Genomic DNA, 25,002 nt, shown 5'->3' with positions numbered 1-25,002 from the left:
GTCCTCAGCAATCCGTGCTGCGTGCTATAACCCCTACACCACCGCTGGACAGGAATTTAGACACGAATTTTCCTATGCATACATATCTCAGGTTGCTTATTTCTACTACGGCTACTTATGCAGCAGCACTAGCGACATCTATGTTTTCGCTCTCATCGAGAGACGTCACATTCTATCGGAACCAACCGCTCACCCAGACAAGAGATGTGTAACAGTAGATATGTTTGTTCTTGGGTCTTGGATGTTTAATATGTATTTAAGTATGTATTTATCTATATAAGTATGTCTATCCGTTGCCTAGTATCCATAGTACAAGCTTTGCTTAGTTTGGGACTAGGTCAATTGGTGTCAAATGTCCCATGATATTTATTTATTTATTGATATGGGACAGTAATTAAGAAAAACAATTATGATGAGTATCAAAAGTCGTTATAAAAAAAGAGAATTAAGTTTTTTTTTTTTTTTTTTTTACGACTGGATGGCAAACGAGCAAGTGGTCTCCTGATGGTAAAGAGATCACCACCGCCATAAACATCTGCAAACCAGGAGAATTGCAGATGCGTTGCCAACCTAGAGGCCTAGATGGGATACCTCCAGTGCCAGTAATTTCACCTGTCTTACTCTCCCGCCGAAACACAACAGTGCAAGCACTGCTGCTTCACGCAGGATTAGCGCGCGTCGCGTGCGACGGATTATTGTACATACCTGCCCCCGCGCCCGCAGGCGTGCGCCCGCGCAGTGCACCTGCTACAGCTACCGTAGGCTCTAAAACAGTCACTTCCCGCCGTCTGTACACTTAGATCTTTTAAACTAAGCGACAGATTGGTTTTTTGGAATCTTTTTGTATTTTTTATTTCAATTCCAAATTTTTACTTTTACGGTCATCCCGTAAAACCGAAATTGAAAAAAAAAAATTGAAATTGACCATCAGTGGTGTAACGGTATAGCACGCGGTACGGATTACCGAGGACCTGGGTTCGATTCCCAGTGATGGTCTTATTTTTCTGTTTTTTCTGTGAATCTATATTTCAGTTTGTATTTTCAATTTCTAAGCGACAGATTTAAATGTTGAATTCACTATCTGTAAGGATATTATTCGTCCGTCATAAATTATCTAACTGATAGTGATAGTTGATACACTAGCGACGCGCCCCGGCTTTGTACTATGTATCCCCGTAAATTTTCAGGTATTTCCACAACCTATATAAAAATATGATGAAGAAACAAAAATATGATTTTATCAAATATATGATTTAGATTGGTTATTTGGAGTCTTTTTGTATTTTTTATTTCAACTCCAAATTTGTTACTTTTACGGGTATCCCGTGAAACCATACGTGATTTAATTTGATTGCTTAGTAGCGACATCTCTTGTCTGGGTGAGCGGTTGGTTCCGAAAGAATGTTGACGTCTCTCGATGAGAGCGAAACATAGATGTCGCTAGTGCTGCTGCATAAGTAGCGTAGTAGAAATAAGCAACCTGAGATATGTATGCATAGGAAAAATTCGTGTCTAAATTCCTGTCCAGCGGTGGTGTAGGGGTTATAGCACGCAGCACGGATTGCTGAGGACCTGGGTTCGATTCCCAGCGCTGGTCTCTTTTTCTGGTTTTTCTGTGCATCCATGTCTCAGTTTGTATTTTCGATATGATTTAGCTCTAGCTCTTTGCGGGTGGTGCGTTATAGGCTTGGCCCGATCATAGAATTATAGATCTATAGGTAGACAGTTTTGAGTAATCCACGAATAGAGTCATGGTGAGTATTAGGACCTTCTCCTTCAACGGCATCGGAACGAGGAAGCGGGCGCCCCATCTAAAACAGAAAGCAAATATAATGTTAGGGTTCCCTTTCAATTTCAATTACAATTGTACTTTTTGAACATGAAACTACCGTGAGACTCACTCATATTAAATGATATCGCTTCATATTAAATGGTATGGTGTGGGGGTCGCGGCAGCCGCCAGGTCGCGTGCTCCTGAGAAGAAGGGCTACGAAATAGCCCGAAACATGTCGAGCTAACCTCAGTTTAAGACGTGAGTTATCCGTTACAATATCATTTAATATAAAATTGTACTATCCAATTTTCTCCTAATGTATTTCTCTCTCCCCTTCTCTTTCTCTCGCTCCCTCTCTCTATCTCTCTCCTTTTCTTTTGTATAACAATGATCTCCAAAACAAACTTTTCGCAACCGATATTACATAAACATTTTGCATAGTCATACTTTTCATAATTATCATTTCGTATAAATAATAGTCAGTTCCAGAGCCCGGAGTTTTCGTGGCACTTTTGATCTGTCAGTGACTTATCACTTATCGACTTCCGATATATTTTCATAATATCGATGCAACACATACTTCACCCACCATTACCTCTCATATTTCGTTTTCTAGAATTTTTTTGCCGTACCACGGCTCTACTCCTTTCAAGAAATAGCATAACTTTAGTATCGCCTATATTTTTATATCGCTTAATGGCAGAACACTGTATCGCCGAATCTGATACCTCTGTAAAGGCGTGGGCCGGATTCCTCCGAGCGGTTCCATCATCCATCTCCTACAAATCTGTGCCACCAGCTCTTTGTTGGACACGCGTTGGACACTCAGCGGCACCGATCCAAATAAACTGTTTTTGTTTCCTATTCACGACAAAAAATATGCAGTTTATACCGAGGACCGTAGAGTAAACGGCTATAAACTCCAATTCAATAGAATCTGACAATCCTGTAGACACTTCCAGCCTACTAATATAAACACCGGGCTGCCTAAGGCTTTATGATGTGACTATTTTTCTTTTTCTGATTCCTTTTAGATGATAATTGCAATAACAGGGACATATATAATGAAGTGTGCCCACGATAGGGTGTCTTAAATATGTAGAAAATTGACAGATTCTATTGAATTGTACTTTAGAGTCTCGGCAAACGTAGTGTAGGTACATATTAGGACGTGACGCCCTCTGGCCAGGTGGAGTGCTGATCTGCGAAAGACTGCTGGAAGAAGTTGGATGCGCAATGGCGCTCATTGGGGAAGGGAGGCTTAGGTCCAGCAGTGGACTGCTATAGGCTGATGATCACGAATAATATATTCGTAGCTGATGATGGCGATGATAGTATTATAGACAATCATTACAAGGAGTTGAAAATCGATTACCCTAAAAAAAATGTCTTATAGTTCATGCAGAAATATGAAACAAACATGAACTTACTAATGATACCGAATATTTTCTTTTTATTCTCATCCAGAATGATATAACGCCACCAAACGCGAATGCGACCCAAGATGAACCAACTCGACAGTCTCATATGTCCAATCACATTTTCAGCCGGTGAACACACCTGAAATATTCAAGGATCCATATCGAATGCGGAGGATCTGGGTTCAATTCCCAGCGCTGGTCTCTTTTTCTGGTTACTCTGTGCATCCATGTTCCAGTTTGTATTTTCGATATGTATAAAAGTTCATGACTCTAATCCCAGCGGTTGTTATTTCGAGATTTTATACCTATCCCGTGGGAATATCGGGATAAAAAGTAGCCTATTAAGTAGTTATTCGAGACGTCCAGCTATCTACGTACCAAATTTCATCCAAATCCGTCCAGCCGTTTTAGCGTGAAGGAGTAACACAAACACACACACACACAAACTTCCGCATATATTAGTAGGATTAAAAAGCACCCAAAAACACATTTTGAGGCAATAGGTCCCAGTCGCATTGTGCTGGAGTTTGCAGACTTTGTATGAATGAGCGACAGACAGAACAGGACGCAGTGCTTTCAAGTACATTACAAGAAAACTAAAGTAAGGTATTAAACAAACACAATTAAAGAAATAAGTAAAGGGGTATAATAAGTAAATATCAGAAGAAAAAAAAAAGTATACCGCCCGCCACCATATACCGCCACGTAATGTACGCCCGTCGCGGGTACCGCACGACCCGCACCCGTCGTCTGTGTGTGTGGGGCTTTAAGCCAAAACGCTCACCCGGAAAATGTAAGTGCATGGCCATAAGTTACAGCATATGGTAAAGCAGGTCTCTAGGGCTCGTACACGGTCGAGCTTCATAACTTCTTTGCCTTCGTACATCATCTTAAGCTTCAATGGCAACCGGCGGTCCTCACAGATGCACGTGCTGAAGATTTTTTTATCTTTGTACAAATTACACCAATTGACCTAGCCCCAAACTATAAAGCAAAGCGTGTACTATGGATGCTAGACAATGGACAGTCATACATCGCTGCTTATAAACAAAAGGGACACAAATCAAAAAAATAAAAAACTTTTTTTTTATTTGTGTCCCTTTTTTATAAGTAGCAACAGAAATAGATACAAGATCGCGAATTTCCTAGGCATGTCGTGAAACGGCGCCATTTCATGAATTGGCTAAGGGACATCCGCCATATCGTTCAAAACTCGCCGTTTAACGATTTGCCTAGTGACGTTTAGGCAGATCATGAAATTCCTAAGCATTATCATGAAACGCCGCCATATCGGTTCTGGCACTTGCCGGTCGCTGCCGCGGCTACATTTTTATTTTTTTCAGCATAAGTATCACGATGTGCCGGTATAGAGCTAGGAATATCGACGAATGCGTTGCTCTAATCCTGCCGTATTGTTTCTCAGGCATATCATGAAATTGCGCCATTTCACGATATGCCTAGGAATTTCGCGTGTTGACAAACGTATTGTGGCATATGTGACGCCCTCCGGCCAGGTGGAGTGACGATCTGCGAAAGGCTGCTGGTAGAAGCTGGGTGCGTCGAGCCGAGGACAGGACGCAAGCGCTCATTGGGGGAGGCCTATAGCCGGACTTTTTATTTATTTATGTATATACATTTTATTTTATTTATACGCAAACATATATGGGTACACTAATCATCATCATCAGCCGGAAGACGTCCACTGCTGAACAAAGATCTCCCCTTAGAACGCCACAAGGAACGACAACTCGCCACTTGCATACACCGGTTTCCCGCTACACACTAATAAATACAAAATAATAAAGTAATGAAATAAAATAATATCTTTGCTCACCCGCGACCTTATTATAGTCAAGTTTGTGCAAAATATGCATGTTCATGCAGTTCCTGTAGGTAAGAACACACACAAACCCATCTATCACCACCACCACACTATACTGACGCGTTTCGAACTCAACCAGAGCTCATCTTTAGAGCAACACAACCGTTCATCATACTACAGCATGTTGTCTAACATAGCTATTATAAGATCGCGGGTGAGCAAAGTAAATGTTTTATTTCATTGTTATGGAATGGACCTCCGCAAAGTAACGCCTCATTCAATATATTTTTTTTTGTTTTATATTTTATACTGTATTTTCATGACATTTTCGATTTCCACTGTTTTAGTAATATTTGTATGTTATTTGTTTGTATTGTGTGTGTGGAATAAACTTTTTAATTTTATTGACCCCCGACACAAAAAGAGGGGTGTTTATAAATTTGACCGCTATGGTGTGCCTAGTTTTTTTATTTGAGAGTAGGTTTTCTAGCGATGGTTCATAGATATGTTTCCTCAAAATCGGTATAGCCGTCTTTGAGATATTGAACTTTGAAGTGACAGAGTCGGGGTTTTGCAACTTTTTGTCAGGTTAGTTAGGTAAAGTACCATTTTATTTCAATGTATACTTAATTCAAATAGTAATTATGCTGCAAGGTTCTACCTGAGCTTCTCCTCAACGATGGTATACACGATGGTCTGGTCAGGGTCCCCGAGGGTGTACGACAAGTTCCTCCCCACTCTATCCGTTTTGGTCATCAGCATCAGCTCAACATTCTCCAGCTCTTGGAACAGTGTGGGTGGCAACTGTTATATCAATACGTAAGCTTTTGTCAAAAAAAAACATTTTTAAAACAAGCTTTTTATTGTTATCCAAACTACACTTCCGTACCGAAATTAAAGTCGATGCCATTAACCGTTGAGGAGTTCCGTTTTGCAGAGACGATCATGGCTGGACCACCAGATTATTGCATTGGCACCAGATTTACATTACATAAATACCAAAGTCAAGTAATTTTAGGAAAACCCGGAATTGTAATTCAATTGCTGTGCCAATTGGTTTAAGGTATGCAAAGCCGCGGGTTAAAGTTAGTACTTTGTATTTGTTGCTATTTTGTGAACGTTAATTCTAAGAAGAACTTAGTTAAGGACAGGGACAGTAACACGAAACATACCGTCATCTTCGGATCTATTACTATTTTCCAATCCAAAGGTCATCAGATAGAAATTACAATTAAGTCGACTTTATTGAAATGTTTTTGTGTATAAAAATGTTATTGCTGAAACATTTGTAAGCATAATAATGTTATGTTAACATTTAAAATTAATCACATGTGACAGCTACGTTGTTTCTCTGCATGGTTTATTCCATGGTAGGTATTCTATTGTCTATGTAACTTTTAAACTTGAAAAGGTTGATTCGGGAGATCTAGCCTTCCTTCAAAAGAGTATCGTTGCTGAATGTCTGATTAACAGACAACGTACAACTCAAATTAAACACTATAGTGCTTTATTATAAAAGTACCTGGGCGACCGAGCTTTGCTCGGGCTAAAACTCTATGATAAGCATTTTCCCAGAGATAAGACCAAAATTATTTTCGATTTGACAAATGTATGTTATTCGAGCGATACACAAACACTTTGTATTGTGTGTTATTTAATATTGTCATCATCATCATCATCATTCCAGCCTATATATTTAATATTGTACTTATGAGATTAAAAAAATATTGTTGATGTACAAAACGTGAATAAAACAGAATTGAATAGATAATAATTAGTCTTTTTATTCAAATTTTAATTCAGTGCAATGCAACAATCAAATTACATTTGAAATTTACCACGAGCTTTGCGGTGAAGGAAAACATCGTGAGGAAACCTGCACAAAACTGCGAAGCGATTCAATGGTGCGTGCGAAGTTCCCAATCCGCACTGGGCCCGAATGGGAACTATGGCCCAAGCCCTCTTGTTCTGAGAGGAGGCCTGTGCCCAGCAGTGGGACGTATATAGGCTGGGATGAATGCAACAATCTACAATATAAATAGAAAATAGTAGGTAGGTAGGTACCTACCTAAACAATATCCCTGGTGTTGCAGATGTTTATGAGCAGTGGTGATCTCTTACCATCAGGAGACCCACTTGCTCGTTTGCCATCCAGTCGAATAAAAAAAAGTGTAAGTTTTCTTGTTTGTTTGTTACCTTTTCACGTCTAAAGCGCTGAACCGATTTAGATGAAATTCATAATACGAAGAATTTGAGTTCCGGGGTAGGTAGTAAAATAATTTTCATCCCCGAAAATTGCATAGTTCCCGCGGGGTAGCGATAAACGCATTCAACGCGGACGTAGTCTGGCAACAGCTAAGTATAATCGTGAATTGAAACGAATTGTGCAATTTTATATACCCCTGTAAATTTTCAGGTTTTTTACAACCATATGTAACAGCAAAGATGATGAAGAAACAAAACAATAAAAGTTTGTACCGAATATATGTATGATTTATTGCTATCTCATGCGGGTGGTGTATTTGGCCTGGTCCGACCTGCCATAGCTAAACGACACCAAGGATCTCTAGACAGTTCCGAGTAATCCACATATAGAGTCATGGCGAGTATTAGGACCCTCTCTTTCAACGGCATCGGGACGAGGATGCGGAAGCCCCATCTAAATCAGAAAGCAAATATAATGTGTGCGTCCCATTCAATTTCGATTAAAATTGTACTATTCAAAATTCTCCTAATGTATTTCTGTCTCTCCCTCTCTTCCTCTCCCCTTCTCTTTCGCTCCCTCTCTCTCTCCCTCTCTTTCTCTCTCTATCTCTCTCCTTTTCTTTCGCATAACATTGATTCTCCAAAACACACTTTTCGCAACCGTATTACAAAAAGATTAATAGTCATACTATTCATAAGTATCAGTTCGTATAAATAATAGTCAGTTCCTGAGCCCGGAGTCTTCGTGGCACTTTTGATCTGTCATAGTGACTTCTCACTTACGACTTCCGATATACATACATAATATCGATACACAACATAGGTACTAAAGGAAGGAAGAAAAAGGTTAAAAAGTTCAGAATGTTTTAATTTCATGTTCAAAGTCTGCTGTAATGCTAACCAGTATTCCATTAATTTTTCTATTAAAGAAAATTTTTCGCTAAAAATTACATTTTAATGCAAGCTTTTTGCTGACTGTACTTTTTGTCCGTACTTGCATTGTCACCCTAACTACATTTGCATACCAAATTTCAAATCGATGCCATTAACCGTTGAAGAGTTCCGTCCAGCGGAGGCGATCCTGGCCGGCCTACCAGGATGTCACTACCAAATTATTGTATTATCAGCCAAGAAATTTAAAGTCAATCCGACTACAGACAGACAGACAGACAACGGGACAGGTGAAACCTAATAAAAGCTTGTAATAAATGACCATACTTTTTCCATATTTGCCGACAGTCATATATCGTTTTGTACGCAGGTAAAAAATGTTGTACATAATATAATATAACATAATAAATTTACTACAATCTGATTTTAGGTATTAAGGTCACAGCTCATTACAGCCACCCGGCACCCGACCAGCACCGCCTCGGCTCGAGCGGTTAGTTTTCTTCATTTATGGATTTGTATAGGCATGCGCTCACTACATCAACTCCGTAGCGTCACCGGATCGCCTCACTCGCCAGGTTACCACGCGCGGGCGGCAAGTGGACCACTCACCACTCGCTGCCCGCACGCTTGTGATGCGGCGCTCTCCACCCCCCTTCATCGCCCTACTCGGAAGTTCGTGGATCGCGCGAGGTCCACTCGCTGTCCGCGCGTGGACCACCTGTCCACAACGACCACCACGACTGTCGAGTCGAGGCGGTGCTGGTCGGGTGCCGGGTGGCTGTAATGAGCTGTAACCTTTAGTCGATAAGTCAAAATGACAGGTCAAAAGTGCCATGAAAGTTCTGGGCTCTGGTCATTTCCCAGAATATTAAATAGCATAACTTTAGTATCGCCTAATTTTATATGGCTTAATGGCAGAACACTGTATCGCCGAATCTGATACCTCTCTGAATGTGTGGACCGGATTTCTCCAAGCGGCTCCATCATCCATCTCCTGCTGATTTGTGCGACCAGCTCTTTGTCGGACACGCGTTGGACATTCAGCGGAAATGGTTCAGAGAAATTGTCTGTGTTTCCTGTTCACGACAAAAAATATGCGGTTTATACCGACAACCAGTAGAGTAAACGAGTGGAGACCGCGTCTCGGCAAACGTAGTGTATGTACATAGGACGTTACGCCTTCCGGCCAGATGGAGTGACGATCTGTGAAAGACTGCTGGTTGGTAGAAGCTGGATGCGCCGAGCCGAGGACAGGGCGCAATGGCGCTCATTCGGGGAGGTAGGACTATGTCCAGCAGTGGACTGCTATGGGCTGATGATGATGACGGTGAGTATTTTATACTATCATTACAAGGAGTTAAAAATCAATAACCGTAAAAAATATAGTTGATAGGTCACATCTCATTAGAGCCACCCGGATCCGACCAGCACCGCCTCGACTTTCGGCGTCCACTCGTTGTGGACAGGTGGTCCACGGGTGGACGCCGCGTTGACAACGAGTGGACCTCGCGTGCAATGGTCTGGTCAACGAGTGAACGTCGCGTGGTCCTCGAATTTCCGAGTAGTCTATTAAGAAATGAGGGTGGGAGCGCCGCGCCGACCACGCGCGGTTCACGCGAGGCAAGCGAACGAGCAGCGAGCTATCACCGAGTGGTCCACTCGCCGTCCGTGCGTGGACACCACGCGAGCGAGGCGATCCGGTATCGCTACGGGCTACAGAGTTGATTTAATGAGCGCATGCCCATACAAATCCATATAAATAATACTAACCGCTCGCGGCGAGGCGGTGCTGATCGGGTGCCGGGTGGATCTAATGAGCTGTGTGACCTTTAGTCCGTCAATAAGATTAACAGAAAATAATGTATTATGCCGATTGGGCCCTGTAACAGGAGCAAACAATTAAAACACGGGTTCAGCTACTCAAATGGAACAACTTTAGTTCTGCAACATTCAAAAATTAAGTGATTTTATCATTATGTTTATTGCGAACTAATTAAATGGTATCTATTTTCAATGTACGGCATCTAATAGCCTAAATGGCATCGCCTGTCACGGAACAAAATGACGGATTTCGCAATACATTACTTGTCGAATTTAACTTTAAACTGGTAGTAGTTGATGCAACTGTTACGTAATAGGGGTCCTTATAACACGAGTGTGGTAAAAGCATCACCATGAGTGTTTTAGGCCTAATTGCATACAATATTTTATCGAGATACTTACACCACGCTGTGGTTTAATTTTTTGCTCCTGTTACGGGGCCCACCTTGTATATAAATCTAATACATTCTGAAAATTTAAGTGACATGGACTATGGTCTGTCCCAGAATTCGAGATACTAAAATGACGTTTCATGTGTTACCTGTTTTTTGCGTCTCATAAATAGTGATGTGCCGCAACCGGTTATCACCGAAAGATTTTGTAGGTACCAATGTATGTATGTCGTAAAATATTAAGATATGAACGGATCCGTGGTGTACTAAAATGTAGGGCACTTAGGACATTCTAGAAAAGGTAAAATAGGTCTAATAAAAATGCGACCGTTTTCGAGATATTTCGACTCTTTATAGATGTTGATGTTTAAGTTTCAATTTCATTCTAAGTAAGTTTACAACCATACACTTCTCGGCTTTGCTAAGAGGTTGACGTTTCCGTTTTTTCCGAGGCGAAAGTATTTCTTCGCTGCGTCGTCTATGCGACGAAGTACTTGGCTGCTCAGAGTCCATGTTTAATCAAACAAAACAAAATTAACAAATAAAAAGTCTATCTCAACAAATTTAACAAATAACGTCAACAGCAACAATAACACGAGAAAACGCACTGATCACATCCGATGACAATACGAGTAAAGTAACGAAAATCGGTTGAATACCACTTGAATACGAAAAACATGAACAATGACGTTGTGTGATATCTGAGGGCCTACTCCGGAATTCGAAAATCAAAGTTCGTACCGTAACGTCCCTCTCACTGAGGGCTATCGCGAATGAATTCGCCGCTAGAGGCGCTAGTGTAGCGTGAGGTCTCCGAAATGTTAAATCTCATAGTTTTTGGGTGAGCTACGCGGGTTTATTTATAATTATAATAATTTTGTAAATATTTTGCAATATCTGAAATGAATTATGGCAAATATGCATTCCGGGGCAATGAATGTCTGTGTTTTGAGACAGTTTTCTCTTTCGGAAACCTTTTCCTCCCTTTTTTCCGAACAAAACGGGGACTATGCAACACTGCGGCATGCTCGATATTTTATGGTACGGTTTTAAGGTGTTTTAAATATGATTTTAATCTAAACTTTGTATTCACGCCCGTAATAACAGACTTTGAAAGCCATACTAAAAACCTCACGCAACAGTGCGCCATCTAGTGAGACAAAAAACGATAGCCCTCCTTACGTATTAAATTAAATAGTAGTGTCAGAAGGACGGAACGACACGAACTTCGATTTTCGAATTTCGTAGTAGCCCTGCTGGCCCTGACTACGAAATGCAAAACTCGAACTTCGTATGTTGCCGTCCCGCTGACGCTTATCTCATTCAATACGCGAGTGAAAGGGACGGTGCCATACGAACTTCGTTTTTCTAGTTTTTTAGTAGCCCCTCTGTATTATTTTTTACGTTGGCACGAAGTGATGAACACTGTATTTTTACCTGTGCTTAGATTTCATCACTTTATCGTATGATAAAGTAAAATGGAAAGTAGAATATTGAATGCATTAATGTTATTTTTGCTATCGTAAAATAAACATTTTATCGGTTATTTACGAAACCGAAATCACGGAGCAGCACTGTTCCTTTTATGCTGGCCACATTATTTTTACGTTTGACATTTCAGACTGTCATTTTAGTATCTCGAATTCTGGGACAGACCATAGGTACATATAGTCTGTCAAAAAAGAGAAGAAATAAAAAAGTGGCAACACTGTAGTGTACTCCCTTTTTGGTTTGGGATGACACTACAGTGTTGACACTTTTTAATTTCGACTCTTTTTTGACAGACTATAGACTTATTTTAGGATACTGTTATTACCGAGAGCGGGTATTCGTCCAGGGGAACGAGGCAAGGCTGAAAAGTATAGTTCATGCAGAAATAGAACCTCCTAACGCCCAAGTCAAATTTTTGATATAAGCAACATCAAACTTTATGTCATTTATGATAGAGTTTGATGTTCAAATGACAATAAGTCCTTTATAAAGGACTCTGGGCGTTAGGAGGGTAAAACAAATATAAACTTACTAATGATATCGAATATTTTCTCTTTATTCTCATCCATAATGGAATAACGCCAATGGAAGCGAGCCCTCTGGTTAGATCATTTGCCCAATATCGTCATTCCTAGTAGGTACCAAAATTTCAAGTCGCGTTTTTTCCTATTCTTAATTTACACCAGACATACCTACATAAATTATTCCTTATATGATTTTTCCATTCGCAGGTTTCCCTAAATGCTTTTTTTCCAATATGCTTTATTACTAAAGCTTATTTTTGCAATCGCGTTTTATTACAATTTTAATCGACACAGAAACATAAGTAGGCTTAGGTTATGTTAAATTTGCATCGGCCTAAAGGGCGAAAACTACACAAAAGTAAGAGCTCCGCACGCGGAGCTTCCGTCGTCACTGTTTCTGTATCTGTATCGATTGAAATTGGTTAAGAACGCGATTGTGAAAAAATGCTTCAGTAAAAAAATATATTGGGAAAATCTGCGAATGGAAAAATCATGTTAGGAATAAATACGTTTGGTGTAAATCAAGAATAGGAAAAAACGCGACTGGAAATTTTGCTGCTAGGAATAATGATTTTGGGCAAATGATCTAACCAATCCGCGGATCCATTCAAACCAATAAGGCAGTCGCTCTACATATCCAATCACATTTTCAGCCGGTGAACACACCTGAAATAATCAAGGATTAATGGCGCTCCCACATTGGCTGTTATAAGTATTCTATAACGTTAAAAAACATTTGTTTTATAACATTGTATAACAACTTGTATAACTTGTAACAAATGTTATCATAAATAAAATAAATAAATAAATAAATATCACGGGACAATTCACATCAATGAGCCGTGGTGGCCTAGTGGTTTGACCTATCGCCTCTCAAACAGAGGGTCGTGGTTTCAAACCCCGGCTCGCACCTCTGAGTTTTTCGAAATTCATGTGCGGAATTACATTTGAAATTTACCACGAGCTATGCGGTGAAGGAAAACATCGTGAGGAAACCTGCACAAACCTGCGAAGCAATTCAATGGTGCGTGTGAAGTTCCCAATCCGCACTGGGCCCGCGTGGGAACTATGGCCCAAGCCCTCTTGTTCTGAGAGGAGGCCTGTGCCCAGCAGTGGGACGTATATAGGCTGGCATGATGATGATGATGAATTCACACCAATTGACCTAGTCCCAAAGTAAGCTTAGCAAAGCTTGTGTTATGGGTACTAAGCAACGGATAAATATAATTATATAGATAGATACATACTTAAATACATGTCATATAACTTTCCCTAACATAGGGCCCTATCTAATTCTCCGTGCACTTTGTAAGTGATAAGCAGATACTTCGCTTGTTGAAAACAAAAATGACACTAAACAAAAAAAAACCGGCCAAGAGCGTGTCGGACACGCCCGAAATAGGGTTCCAAAGTCAAAGTCAAAATATCTTTATTCAATTTAGGCTATAACAAGCACTTATGAATGTCAAAAAAAATCTACCACCGGTTCGGAAAAAACCTCTGCTGAGAAGAATCCGGCAAGAAACTCAACGAGGTATATATATTTTTTTTAAAACAGATTTACAATATTATTAAATGATATTTATACATCACAAGTATTTAACACAACTTTATTTTTAACACAGTAGGTTCGCTATTTGAAGGGATCGCTAATGCGGATCGGAATTATTTCCAAATATCCCTGTCCATGATATAATCATTAACTTTATAATACGCCTTTGATAGGTATTAATGTCTTCTTGACAATAGATCTGAGTTTTGTATCCGTTTCATTTATAATATTTTTTGTTCCGTAGCCATTACGAAAAAATTAAGTAATATTTTTCTAAGGATTTCGTATTTTGTACGGAATATTCCAAGTTTAGGTATATTTTATACCTTCGGCTGCTATTTACTCTTGAACTACTAATAATTCTCAAGAAAACTTAACCGTTGTAGTTTTTCTTGTAAGTTTGATAATGTACTTCCTACTATCCTGAATTTTATCAATTTTTTTCACCCACTGGTTTAGATATTAGAGGGGCGGGGACGCTCGATTTTAATGAAAATTTGCACTTTAAAGTTGAATATTTCGCAAAAAAAACACTGAATGTAAAAATTGTTTTAGCAATCCCCTAATGGTTTAAAAAAACCTATCCAACGATACCCCACACTATAGTCACCCCCACTTTACGTCAAAAAAATCACCCCCACTTTACGTCTAAAATTTATTTTGAATTTTTTATTGTACTATTTTGTCGGCATAGTTTATATATATATATCTCTGTGCAAAATTACAGCTTTCTGGCATTCACAGTCCATGAGCAAAGCCGCAGACAGACAGAAATGGCGAAACTATAAGGGTTCCGTTTTTGCTATTTTGGCTCCAGCACCCTAAAAATGACACTATACTAAACTTTTTTTTTAAACTCGTCATTTTGGTAGAGCCACACATTTTTTATAAAATGTAAAATTGGAAGACAACTAACCAATATAATAAGTTTTTCAAAAATGTCCGTAAAAGTTGACATTATTCTTTACATATAGATAGTATAGTTTATGGTCAGCGAAAAATTAAAAAGTTAAAAAGATTGCAGTATTAGCGCGCCTGCAATCAGTCACAATTTTTTTTAAAGTTAAAAAGGCCATGGGAATGTTGGCACAAGTCATATACAGCCAAATCGGTATCAGATATTTTGTTGGAACTCCGGACTTTTTTTATTGGGTCTGAAACAGCTTGTGGCGTTATCGTTGGAAAAATACACCTGCAGTTTATTTTTAATGAAAAAAGGCGGGAAAATATAAGAAAAATAATTGAAGTAAAATTAAATGTTATGATATATTTTGAGAAAAAGTTAAGTCTATTTCAGAATTATTCATCATTTTTGAGAAAAGCTTTATATTAGTCTCGGCTGGAATAGCAATTGCTGGCTTCGTATTAGTTAAAGTTAAAAAATATACATACTCAGCCAGCAATTGGCTACTTCCAGGCCACGACAATAATCTACTATTAAATGTTTGAAAGTGATGAATAAATACACCTCTAGTTAGTTACACGTCGTAAAAGGCCACTCAAAAGCACAAGTACTACTTTTCGTATTGTGTCATTTTTGTTTTCAACAAGTGAAGTGCTCGGTTTACTAATGTTTCGGCGAATAACGTTTGGCAACCTGTTTCATTTCGCAACTTTTCATTTCCCAACTGTTTAATATTTTTGAAACTGTAAATATTTCAGGATTATTATAAAACTATAACCTAAAGGGTTCTACACGATGGCCCTGAAATAAATCTTGAAATATTCACAGTTTTAGATTTTGCGAAATGAAAAGTTGCGAAATGAAACAGATTGCCAAACGTTACGTTGCGAAAAGGCAGTACTCGGAAGTACTCGTATGTTAGGGGCTAGGGCACCAACCGTAGTCTTAAACCAGAGCGCTCACCCGAAAATTGTCAGTGTATGGACATAGACATATGCATCTGGTATACCAGGTCCCTTGGGTTGGTATGCGGTCCAGCTTCATCACTTCATCGCCTTCGTACATCATCTTGAACTTCATTGGAAATCGGGGGTCCACACGGCTCACGCCTGGAATGTCTGTTTTCCTAAAATGTACAATTCTCAAAACGTCTGCGTTTTTACAATGTTAGTACCTCTATTTTGTCAGCTTTCTCAAAATGTCTGCTATTTAAAATGTGTACAATCTCAGGAAGTCGTCTATTCATAATGTTTACATTCCTATAATATTAGCATTACCATAATTTCTGCTTTCCCGTTATGTTCACTTTTTTAAATAGGCTATAGTCTTGTTATGTTTGTTTTCCCATAATGTCTGCTTTATTTTCAAATCAATGTTCTAAATGTAAAAGGTTTAATTCCTTGCATACCTACTTACTCTTTGATAACATAAACACTTTACCAAATATAAAATTACTGGCATTCAAGATATACTGCATAAAGATAACATTAATGACCGTTTCGTACCCGAACGAAGGGATTTGCGTAGTTCAGTTTTTTACTAAAATCAATGCTTATAAATGTGAAAGTAACTCAGTCTGTCTGTCTGTTACTCTTTCACGGCTAAACCGCTGAACCGATTTAAATGAAATTTGAAGACCATGAGTGGAGACATTTTGGGAATAAGACTTTTCTGGAAAGCCAACGTTATAAGAAGGCGGATATTTTGCGGTTGCAGACATTTTGAGAATAAGCACTTTCTGAAAAGCGAACATTATACAAAAAACTGTAATTCTTGGAGACAGGCAATTTTAAATAGCTGACATTTTGAGAAGCTGACATAATGCAAAAGACGTGTGGACATTCTGAAAAGCAGACATTTTGCGAAAAATACATTTTAGGAAAACTGATATTTCAGGCCTGAGCCGTCCACACAGGAGCGCGTGCTGAGGTTTTTTGTTTATCTTGGGACAAATTGCGCCAATTAACCTAGCCCCAAACTAAGCAAAGCGTGTACGGTCAGCATCAAAAGTATAGCTGCATACTTTTGTACTTTGACATTTTACAGCAAAGTAGGCTATTACCATAAAAATTTGTCAAATTTCAAATACGACAAAGTAAAAAAGTGATCCGCTACTCTTGATACTGACTGTACTATGGGTGCTAGATAAACGGGTAGGCATACATCGCTGCTTATAAACGAAAGGGATACAAATAATAATAAAAAAAACTTTTATCGCAAGAATTGCACTTTAAATAACATTTCAAATGCGATTATTAATTTTATTGTTAACAAAAGTTTTTTTTTCATTTGTGTCCCTTTTATTATAAGCATATTTTATTAAAGATAATTATTTAATTAAATACATACAAACATCCAAGACTCACGTACAAACTTTTGCATTCATCATACAAATATTTTTCCGTCATAGACATAGATAAACAAGTCATTTTTCATCTCTCCTGTTCGGAAAGTTTAATTTTCATGGGTAGATAGCCGGGTGAAAAATTGCGTTTTCATCTCTAGGGTGGAAAGTATTTTTTTTTTTTTCATTTTTCGATTAGCCACGGAGTCGAAGATAATTGAGTTACGTCAATGACACTTTTTTACACATTTCGGCAGGGCCATCTTGATGCACGTCGTGACCAAGAAGCTTATATACTTACAACACTGGAGGTTGAACGCCGAACATATTCCATCTCTTTCTTTAGTTACGTTAAGAAAGAGATGGGTGTCATTCGTGAAATGTGAAAGAAAGAAATGGAATATATGTATAAGTAAGTAATAAAAGTCAAACTTCTTCGTTCGGCGTTCAACCTTCAGTTTTGTAGGTAATATCTATATATACTCCTTGGTCGCGACCAACTCGATTTTTTTTATATACTCGGCCGAGGCAAGTGGCCAGGTCTAAAAGGTACCGTTGGAGGTGAGGTTGAATATAAGAAAATTTAATTTACTGAATACTGAAATTCAATTTAATGATATTCTCATTTTTTGTACTATTTTACTTTCCTCACAGTCGAAATGAAAAGTAGTGTCTAACTCGGGTGAAATCACCCATTTCCCCTCGAACTATTGGAAAATATCTCAGGTGAAATGGGTCACTTTCCACCCTTGGTTATCAATCTACTATTGCATACTTGGTCAGTGTACTACTGAGGCGTTTTGAATGTCAAGGCTAAATGCAAGTCGGACACAACCCGTCTAACATAGCTATTATAAGGTCGCGGGTGAGCAAAGTAACTGTTTTAGTTCATTGATATGGACCTCCGCAAAGTAACGCCCCATTCAGTATACATTTTTTTTGTTTTATACTCAGATTAAATAAAAAAGTAAAGATGGAGAGCGGTGAACAGCCGAGTGAGGCCGATCAAACTACACCAAAACCTTATCACTTAGCAACGCATTCCCGTGGAGCATGACGTATCTTAAACTTCGAAAAATATACTTAACTAATAATGCCAAATTGTGTCGTGAAAGAATGTAAAAACTCTTCATCCAAAAATAAAAAGCAGGATGGAATCACTTTTCACACGCTAGTAAACTCGAAAACCAATATTTTCATTAAAAATCGAAATAATTTTGTTTGAATTTTGCTTTGAACACAAAACGTCAATACTAGTGTTGCCATTATAATAATTGTAGTTACCCTATTATTGGGTAAAAGTCTCCTAGGTAATACAATCTTTTATTTTTATTTTTAAATTCTATTCTTTCTATGGCTTAAAACTTGTCACTTGACACGTAACGTAAAGTTATTTGGTTCTTGTAAAAGTTCATCAACGTTTTTTATTGTAGTAACGGTATTAACGTGACACGCAACGTAAAGTTATTTGTTTCCTGTAAACGTTTACTAACGTATTTTAATGTAGTTGTTTTAGGCTGGTTTATGAATATAAAGCAATAAATAAAAACGTTATTAACGATAACGATATTTTTGTACTTGCGGGGTACTGAGAATTATTATGGCAACACCGGCCTACGAACACATGTTTATAAAACAGGCCTCACTTGGCTGTTTACCGCTCTCCATCTTTACTTTTTATTTGATCTGAAGTTTTATATTTATACTTTATTTTCAAGACATTTTGGATTTCCACTGTTTTTGTAATACATGTTCAGTGATGTATATTATTTGTTTGTATTGCGTGGGTGCGGTATAATCTTTTTTAATTTTATTTTATTATATAATTCAAATACGTAGTAATTGTGCTGCAAAGTTCTACCAGAGCTCCTCCTCAACGATGGTATACACGATGGTCTGGTCAGGGTCCCGAGGGTGTACGAGAAGTTCCTCCCCACTCTATCCTCTTTGGTCATCAGCATCAGCTCAACATTCTCCAGCTCTTGGAACAGTGTGGGTGGCAACTGTGATATCAATATTTTTTTGTTAAAAAAATCATTTTAATAAGTAGTTTCAAGCTTTTTTGAAAGAAAGAAAGAAACATTTATTCACTGTTCGCTATTTTGCAGACTGTACTTGCAATGTCATCCAAACTACATTTCCGTATCAAAATTCAAGATGCCATTAACCGTTGAGCAGTTCCGTTCTGCAGAGACGATCCTGGCTGGACCACCAGGATATTACTACCAGATTATTGCATTGGCACCAGATTTACATAAGTACCTACCTAAGTCTAGTAATTTTGGGAAAACTTGGAATTTCAATTCAATTGCTGAACCAAATTGGTTTAAGGTATACAAACAAAGCCGGGGGTTAAAGTTAGTACTTTATATTTGTCTCTATTTTGTAAACATTAATTCTAAGACTAACTTAATAAAAGAGAAGGACATTAACACGAAACATACCGTCATCTTCGGATATATTACTACATAATTAAGTCGACTTCGTTAAAATGTTTTTGTAGATATATAAAAATGTTATTTCTGAAATATTTGTTAGAATAATAATCTTATGTTTACATTTAAAATTAATCACATGTGACAGGTTCGTTGTTTCTCTGCATTTGGCATGATCATTCCATGTAGGTATTCCGTGTATTCAATGTCTATGTAAGTTTTAAACTTGAAGAGGTTGATTCGGGAGATCTATGCCTACCTTTAAAAGAGTATCGTTGCTGAATGTCTGACTAACAGACATTGATGCAGTGTGATGCAGTATTTATTTGATACCAAACGTCACTTAATTAATACGATGATTGATGGACGGTCGTCAGTGTTCAGAATTCGTCGTGAATAGCCAATGATGTGCAATCATTATCGCTGGGTACCGTGCACTAGCTGACGTGGTTTGCCCGAAGCGAGTGGATGCCTTGAACAATTAGTAATGAGCAGCGCTAACTGCGCGTGTCGCGTGACGGATACCTGCCCCCGCGCCCGCAGGCGTGCGCCCGCGCAGTGCACCCGCGACAGCTGCTGGACTACTACGAAACTCGCAAATAGAAGTTCGTATCGCACCGTCCCTTTCACTCGCGTATTAAATGAGATACGCGTCAGCGGGACGGCAACATACGAAGTTCGAGTTTTGCACTTCATGGTATGGCCTGGCGTAGGCCCTAAAACAGTCACTGCCCACCTTCCGTACAGTTAGATCTTTTAAACTAATCGAAGGATTTAAATGCAATATTCACTATCTGTAAGGATATTATCCTTCCGTGATAAATTATCTAGCTGACAGTGATAGTTGATATGTCGGCGGCCGATCGTAAAATCCGCCAGATCACGAAATTCTTAGGCATGTCGTGAAATTGCGCCATTTCATGAAACTCACCGTTTACCGATTTGCCTAGTGTCGTTTAGGCAGATCATGAAATTCCTAGGCATATCAGGAATCTCCGCCATCTCATGATTTGGCTAGTTTAGGCAGATCATGAAATTCCTAGGCATATCATGAAACGCCGCCATATCGATTCTGGCACTTCGCCGGCCGCTGCTGATATCTGCCCCGGCCGGGATTCGAACCCGGGACCTTAAGCTTCGTAGTCATGCAGGTTCTCTAACCACTTGGCCATCCGGTCATACTCGTATTATTCCGTGAAAAAATATATAACTGACAGTCACAGTTGATATCTATACTAGCAACGCGTGCCGGCTTTGTTTGTAGTTTTGGCAAATCAAGCTGATAAAAGTGTCTTGAAAGTACTCGAGCCAAGCCGGAAAGGTCGCTAGGGATTTATAAAATTTCAGAATTTACGGATAATGATTATATTTATACTTAAGTCAAGAATGCAACGTCTGTTTCCAATCTTTTTGGTAGATTCGCTAGGTTCCTGACTTATTTGTTATAATCGCTAGTTTAACCAAATTCTATATATATATATTTTTTTTATACGACTGGAAGGCAAACGAGCAAGTGGGTCTCCTGATGGTAAGAGGTCACCACCGCCCATAAACATCTGCAACACCAGGGGTATTGCAAACGCGTTGCCAACCTAGAGGCCTAAGATGGGATACCTCATATTTTGTAAATCCTTCTAAATTTTTAGGTTTTTTTTTAATCTGTACATAGCAAAGATGATGACGAAACAATAAAACAAAAGTTTGTATCAAATATATTATTTATTGCTATCTCATTGCGGGTGGTGTCTTTGGCTTGGCCCGGCCTACCATAGAGTTATGACCCGAAGGATCTATAGACAGTTCTATGTAATCCACGATTAGAGTCATGGTGAGTATTAGGACCTTCTCCTTCAAAGGCATCGGGACGAGGAAGCGGGTGCCCCATCTAAAACAGAAAGCAAATATAATTTTAGGGTTCCCTTTTAATTTCAATTCAATATTCCCGTGGTGGTGTAGCGGTATAGCACGTGGCACGGAATGCTGAGGACCTGGGTTCGAGCGCTGATCTCTTTTTTTGGTTTTTCTGTGCATCTATGTTTCAGTTTGTATTTTCGATATGGGTAAAATTTGGAGTCGAAATAAAAAATGTCAAAAAGACTCCAAAAACCAAACTTAATGTTTGAAGGGTCCACGGAAATAACGTGTCTAGTCACCAAAGAAACATTTTGAGTTATAGCGGTTGGAAATTTAGTTATAACATCACAAACAATTACTATGGTTACGATTTGACATTCTTCTATGCCATACGATTAAATAAATAACTATGGTTACAATTTCTGGCTCAGGCTCATTCTGTCTGTTTCCTAAAATGTCTGCTTCTCAAAATGGCCTTCTTCCAACAAGCGTCTTTTTCCTATCATGCCTGCTATTTGTTTCCTATGATAGCTCTTTCCTAAAATGTTCGCTTCAAAAAATAAAAACAAAATCATTTATTCAGTAAATAGGCCGCAATGGGCACTTTTACACGTCATTTTTTAAAACTACCAGCGCTTTCGGAAAGACCATCATTGCCAAGAAGAATGCGCAGCAAGAAACTTGGCAGAAAGTCATTTTTTCAACATAAAATAATTACAAATAAAATACTTAAAAACTACAGTATACAATGAAATAAAAGAAAATACAAAAAAATAATAATAATAATATAGGGATGTATGGGGTCCCTTAGTTACAAAACTAAACACTAACTATAATCTACGTTCAGTGGAAGTGTAGACTGCTTCCACCGTCATAAATTAAAAAAAAAATTATAATAATAATAATTTAATTCTGAAATTTACATTTCAGGTCAAGTAACCATTAAACTTTTGGATTCCGAAGGCAAGCTCACGTCTGCCGCCCCCAAAGTTAGCTCACACGAACTCATGTCATGCTCTGAAAGCAGAGCGGTACCGAGGGCATGGTATTGCTTCCGTTCCCATAAGCTCTATGGGATCGTATGGGAGCTTCGACGTCGCGGGCCTGTGACTAGAAATTAAACTAAAAATATATACTTCTTATTATGTCCACTTCTAAATATGGCCTGATTCCTATAATGTCCGCTTATTATGATGTCTAATTCCCACAATGTATGTTTCCTATAATGTCCACTATTTGTGTTCTACAAACCCGTTTTTGAAAATGTCCGCTTCTCTTTACCATATAAATGAAATTAATTGTATACCGAATGTCATGAATTGATGGGTTTGATTTAATTAAAAGTTTATATTCTTCTTTTTTTGAGCATTTAAATAATTTGAAGTCGGTTAAAATTGTTAGAATTATTTAGGTGTAGCAGATGAGTTGATGGAAATTGACCCTAGGAATACTATTTATATGAGAAGCGGACATTATAGAAAGCAGTCATATTTGAAAACTGTCAATACTGGAACCAGACATCTTAGGAAACTGTCAAATATGAGAAATAGACATTTCAGTAAACAGACAATATAAGAAGTTGACATCATAGGAAACTGACAATGTGGAAGAAGGCCATTTTGAGAAGCAGACATTTTAGGAAACAGACAGAACGAGCCTGAGCTCAATTTCTTAAGTAAAAAAAAAATATATTGTTTCATATTATTTATTTCATAGTAATTTGCGAGCTCTACATTTTGAAATAAAAATCTCAATTTTACAAAAAGATGATTAAACCCTTGGTGGACCCTTCAAATACTATTCGATGTTCTTTTTAGTATTTTTTCTTCTTCTGCATTTCTCTTTCTCTCTCTCTCTCTTATCTCTCTCTCCCTCTATCTTGCATAAGATCGATTCTCCAAAATACACTTCGCAACAGGATATCATAGAAACATTTTTAGCCGAATGATAAATTTGCATAATCATACTTTGTATATTATCAGTTCGAATAGTACTCATTTCTTAGAACGTTAAATAGCATAACTTTAGTATCGCCTATTTTTATACGGTATGGCGTCCAAATCAACGGAGGTCCATGGGGGAGGCCTATGTCCAACAGTGGACGTCCTACAACTAATATGATGATGATAATGATAATGGCAATAACACTGTATCATAGGTATCGCCGAATTTAATACCTCTGTAAAGGCGTGGGCCGGATTTCTCCGAGCGGTTCCATCATCCATCTCCTACCAATCTGTGCCACCAGCTCTTTGTTGGACACGCGTTGGACACTCATCGGCACTGGTCCAAACAAACTGTCTTCGTTTTCTGTTCAGGACAAAAAATAGAAAGGCCCTATGCTACGTAGTGCAAACTTCGAACTTCGTATCTTGCCGTCCCGCTGACGCTAATATTATTCAATACGAGAGTGACAGGGACGGTACGATATGAACTTCGATTTATGAATTTCGCGCCCCAGTTTATACCGAATTTATATCCGCCGCAGTTTATACATTGTGTAATTATACATTATGAACGTTCATAATATGAAATTATATCTAACGTTTTTATATAACTTAAAGCCTAAATGGCTGGAAGAATTTCCCGTCCAAATCGTGACCAGCTAAAAAAATCTTAGTAGATAGCTAATGAGTCCCGACTTTGGAACTTTGAGAGCTTCTTACTTAATAAAGTTCTAGACCACTAGACATGTTTTCTTCTTTTTAGTATTTTCTCTAACGCAGTCGATTTTTTTATTTATTTATTTATTAGCGGGTATTCATCCAGTGGAACAGGGCAAGGTTGAAAAGTATAGTTCATACAAATATATGAAACAAACATGGACTTACTTGTAATATTGAATATTTTCTCTTTATTCTCATCCAGAATTAAATAACCCGACAGTCGCCTTAAATGTCCAATCACATTTTCAACCGGTGAACACACCTGAAATAAACAAGAAATTTATAAGATAGGTACAGAGACTTTTCAATCCAACCTTTGCCAATCTACCTGCTATGTAAGCCATTCTAGCTAGCCTGAGTCAAAGGGGGCAGGCAGAAAACCAGCGCTGGCAGCTTCTGAGCAAGCGCAGCATAAGCTGAGCCTGTTCCTTTTGCAACACAGTGCAAGGGGCTGGCAAACACATTCTATATTAGTTTACCTATTGTTTATTTGTATTCTGTGTGCCTATCCTGTATTGTTTATATAACGTTTTAAACTTTCGTGATTTTCACTCATAGTCAAAATACCACAAACGGGACTTATCACGCTATTATTACCAAGTACGTTTACGGCGACGTTACAATTGCCGTGGTCACGAGTAGACTGAAGTGTGGGGTGTCAAGTCTGCCTAGCAGCGCGAGTTCTTCGAACTACCCGCACTTGATCACTAATAGTGCCGACACTCGTATCACGAACTACCCGCACTTGGTCACTTTTATTAGTCACCCTATCACACCGACACACAACACTAACAACGTGTGATCGTCTCTCCGAACATTCATCCCGACGCCGACACTTATTAATAACAGGATTCCACGAAGATGAAAGCTTATACCCATCGTCCCGGTTGAAATTCTTATGCT

The 25,002-nt window shown here is 38.6% G+C and overlaps 2 protein-coding genes across 5 annotated transcripts; both read right to left on the bottom strand.

The window, feature by feature from the left end:
• Positions 1-677: 677 nt before the first annotated feature.
• Positions 678-6,276, bottom strand: LOC141438706 (uncharacterized). The gene is made up of 6 exons (XM_074102626.1): positions 6,190-6,276; positions 5,679-5,821; positions 3,980-4,127; positions 3,205-3,334; positions 2,503-2,635; positions 678-1,811 (listed from the first exon to the last, which is right to left on the bottom strand). The coding sequence occupies exons 1-6, from the start codon at positions 6,193-6,195 to the stop codon at positions 1,697-1,699; spliced, it is 675 nt and encodes a 224-aa protein (XP_073958727.1). The 5' UTR covers positions 6,196-6,276; the 3' UTR covers positions 678-1,696.
• Positions 6,223-20,034, bottom strand: LOC141438705 (uncharacterized). 4 transcript variants are annotated; one of them, XM_074102622.1, is made up of 8 exons: positions 19,839-20,034; positions 19,006-19,147; positions 15,764-15,918; positions 12,936-13,010; positions 12,353-12,419; positions 9,060-9,192; positions 7,496-7,676; positions 6,223-6,294 (listed from the first exon to the last, which is right to left on the bottom strand). In XM_074102622.1, the coding sequence occupies exons 1-7, from the start codon at positions 19,878-19,880 to the stop codon at positions 7,523-7,525; spliced, it is 768 nt and encodes a 255-aa protein (XP_073958723.1). In that variant the 5' UTR covers positions 19,881-20,034; the 3' UTR covers positions 6,223-6,294; positions 7,496-7,522. The 4 variants fall into 4 exon arrangements, with proteins under 4 accessions (XP_073958723.1, XP_073958724.1, XP_073958725.1 ...); XM_074102623.1 differs by having other exon boundaries at positions 15,764-15,909; XM_074102624.1 differs by lacking the exon at positions 19,839-20,034 and adding an exon at positions 19,589-19,795.
• Between the last annotated feature and the right edge of the window lie 4,968 nt (positions 20,035-25,002).

This window comes from Choristoneura fumiferana, chromosome 19 (genome assembly GCF_025370935.1).
Source record: "Choristoneura fumiferana chromosome 19, NRCan_CFum_1, whole genome shotgun sequence".
Classification (NCBI taxonomy): domain Eukaryota; kingdom Metazoa; phylum Arthropoda; class Insecta; order Lepidoptera; family Tortricidae; genus Choristoneura; species Choristoneura fumiferana.
The sequence above is the reverse complement of the archived record's forward strand: the minus strand, read 5'-3'. Positions and strand labels throughout refer to the sequence as shown.

Bases quoted from the DNA above. Each gene is read 5' to 3' on its own strand.
- LOC141438706 (XM_074102626.1), bottom strand. The intron at 4,128-5,678 runs GTAGAACCTTGC...AAAAATCTTCAG, and splicing joins ATCGTTGAGGAGAAGCTCAG to CACGTGCATCTGTGAGGACC. The intron at 3,335-3,979 runs GTGAGCGTTTTG...TGAATATTTCAG, and splicing joins CATGCACTTACATTTTCCGG to GTGTGTTCACCGGCTGAAAA.
- LOC141438705 (XM_074102622.1), bottom strand. From the start codon at position 19,880: ATGTCTGTTAGTCAGACATTCAGCAACGATACTCTTTTAAAG. The intron at 19,148-19,838 runs GTAGGCATAGAT...TTGATATCACAG, and splicing joins GCAACGATACTCTTTTAAAG to TTGCCACCCACACTGTTCCA. The intron at 7,677-9,059 runs GTATCAGATTCG...TTTCTGATTTAG, and splicing joins CGGTCCACACATTCAGAGAG to ATGGGGCTTCCGCATCCTCG.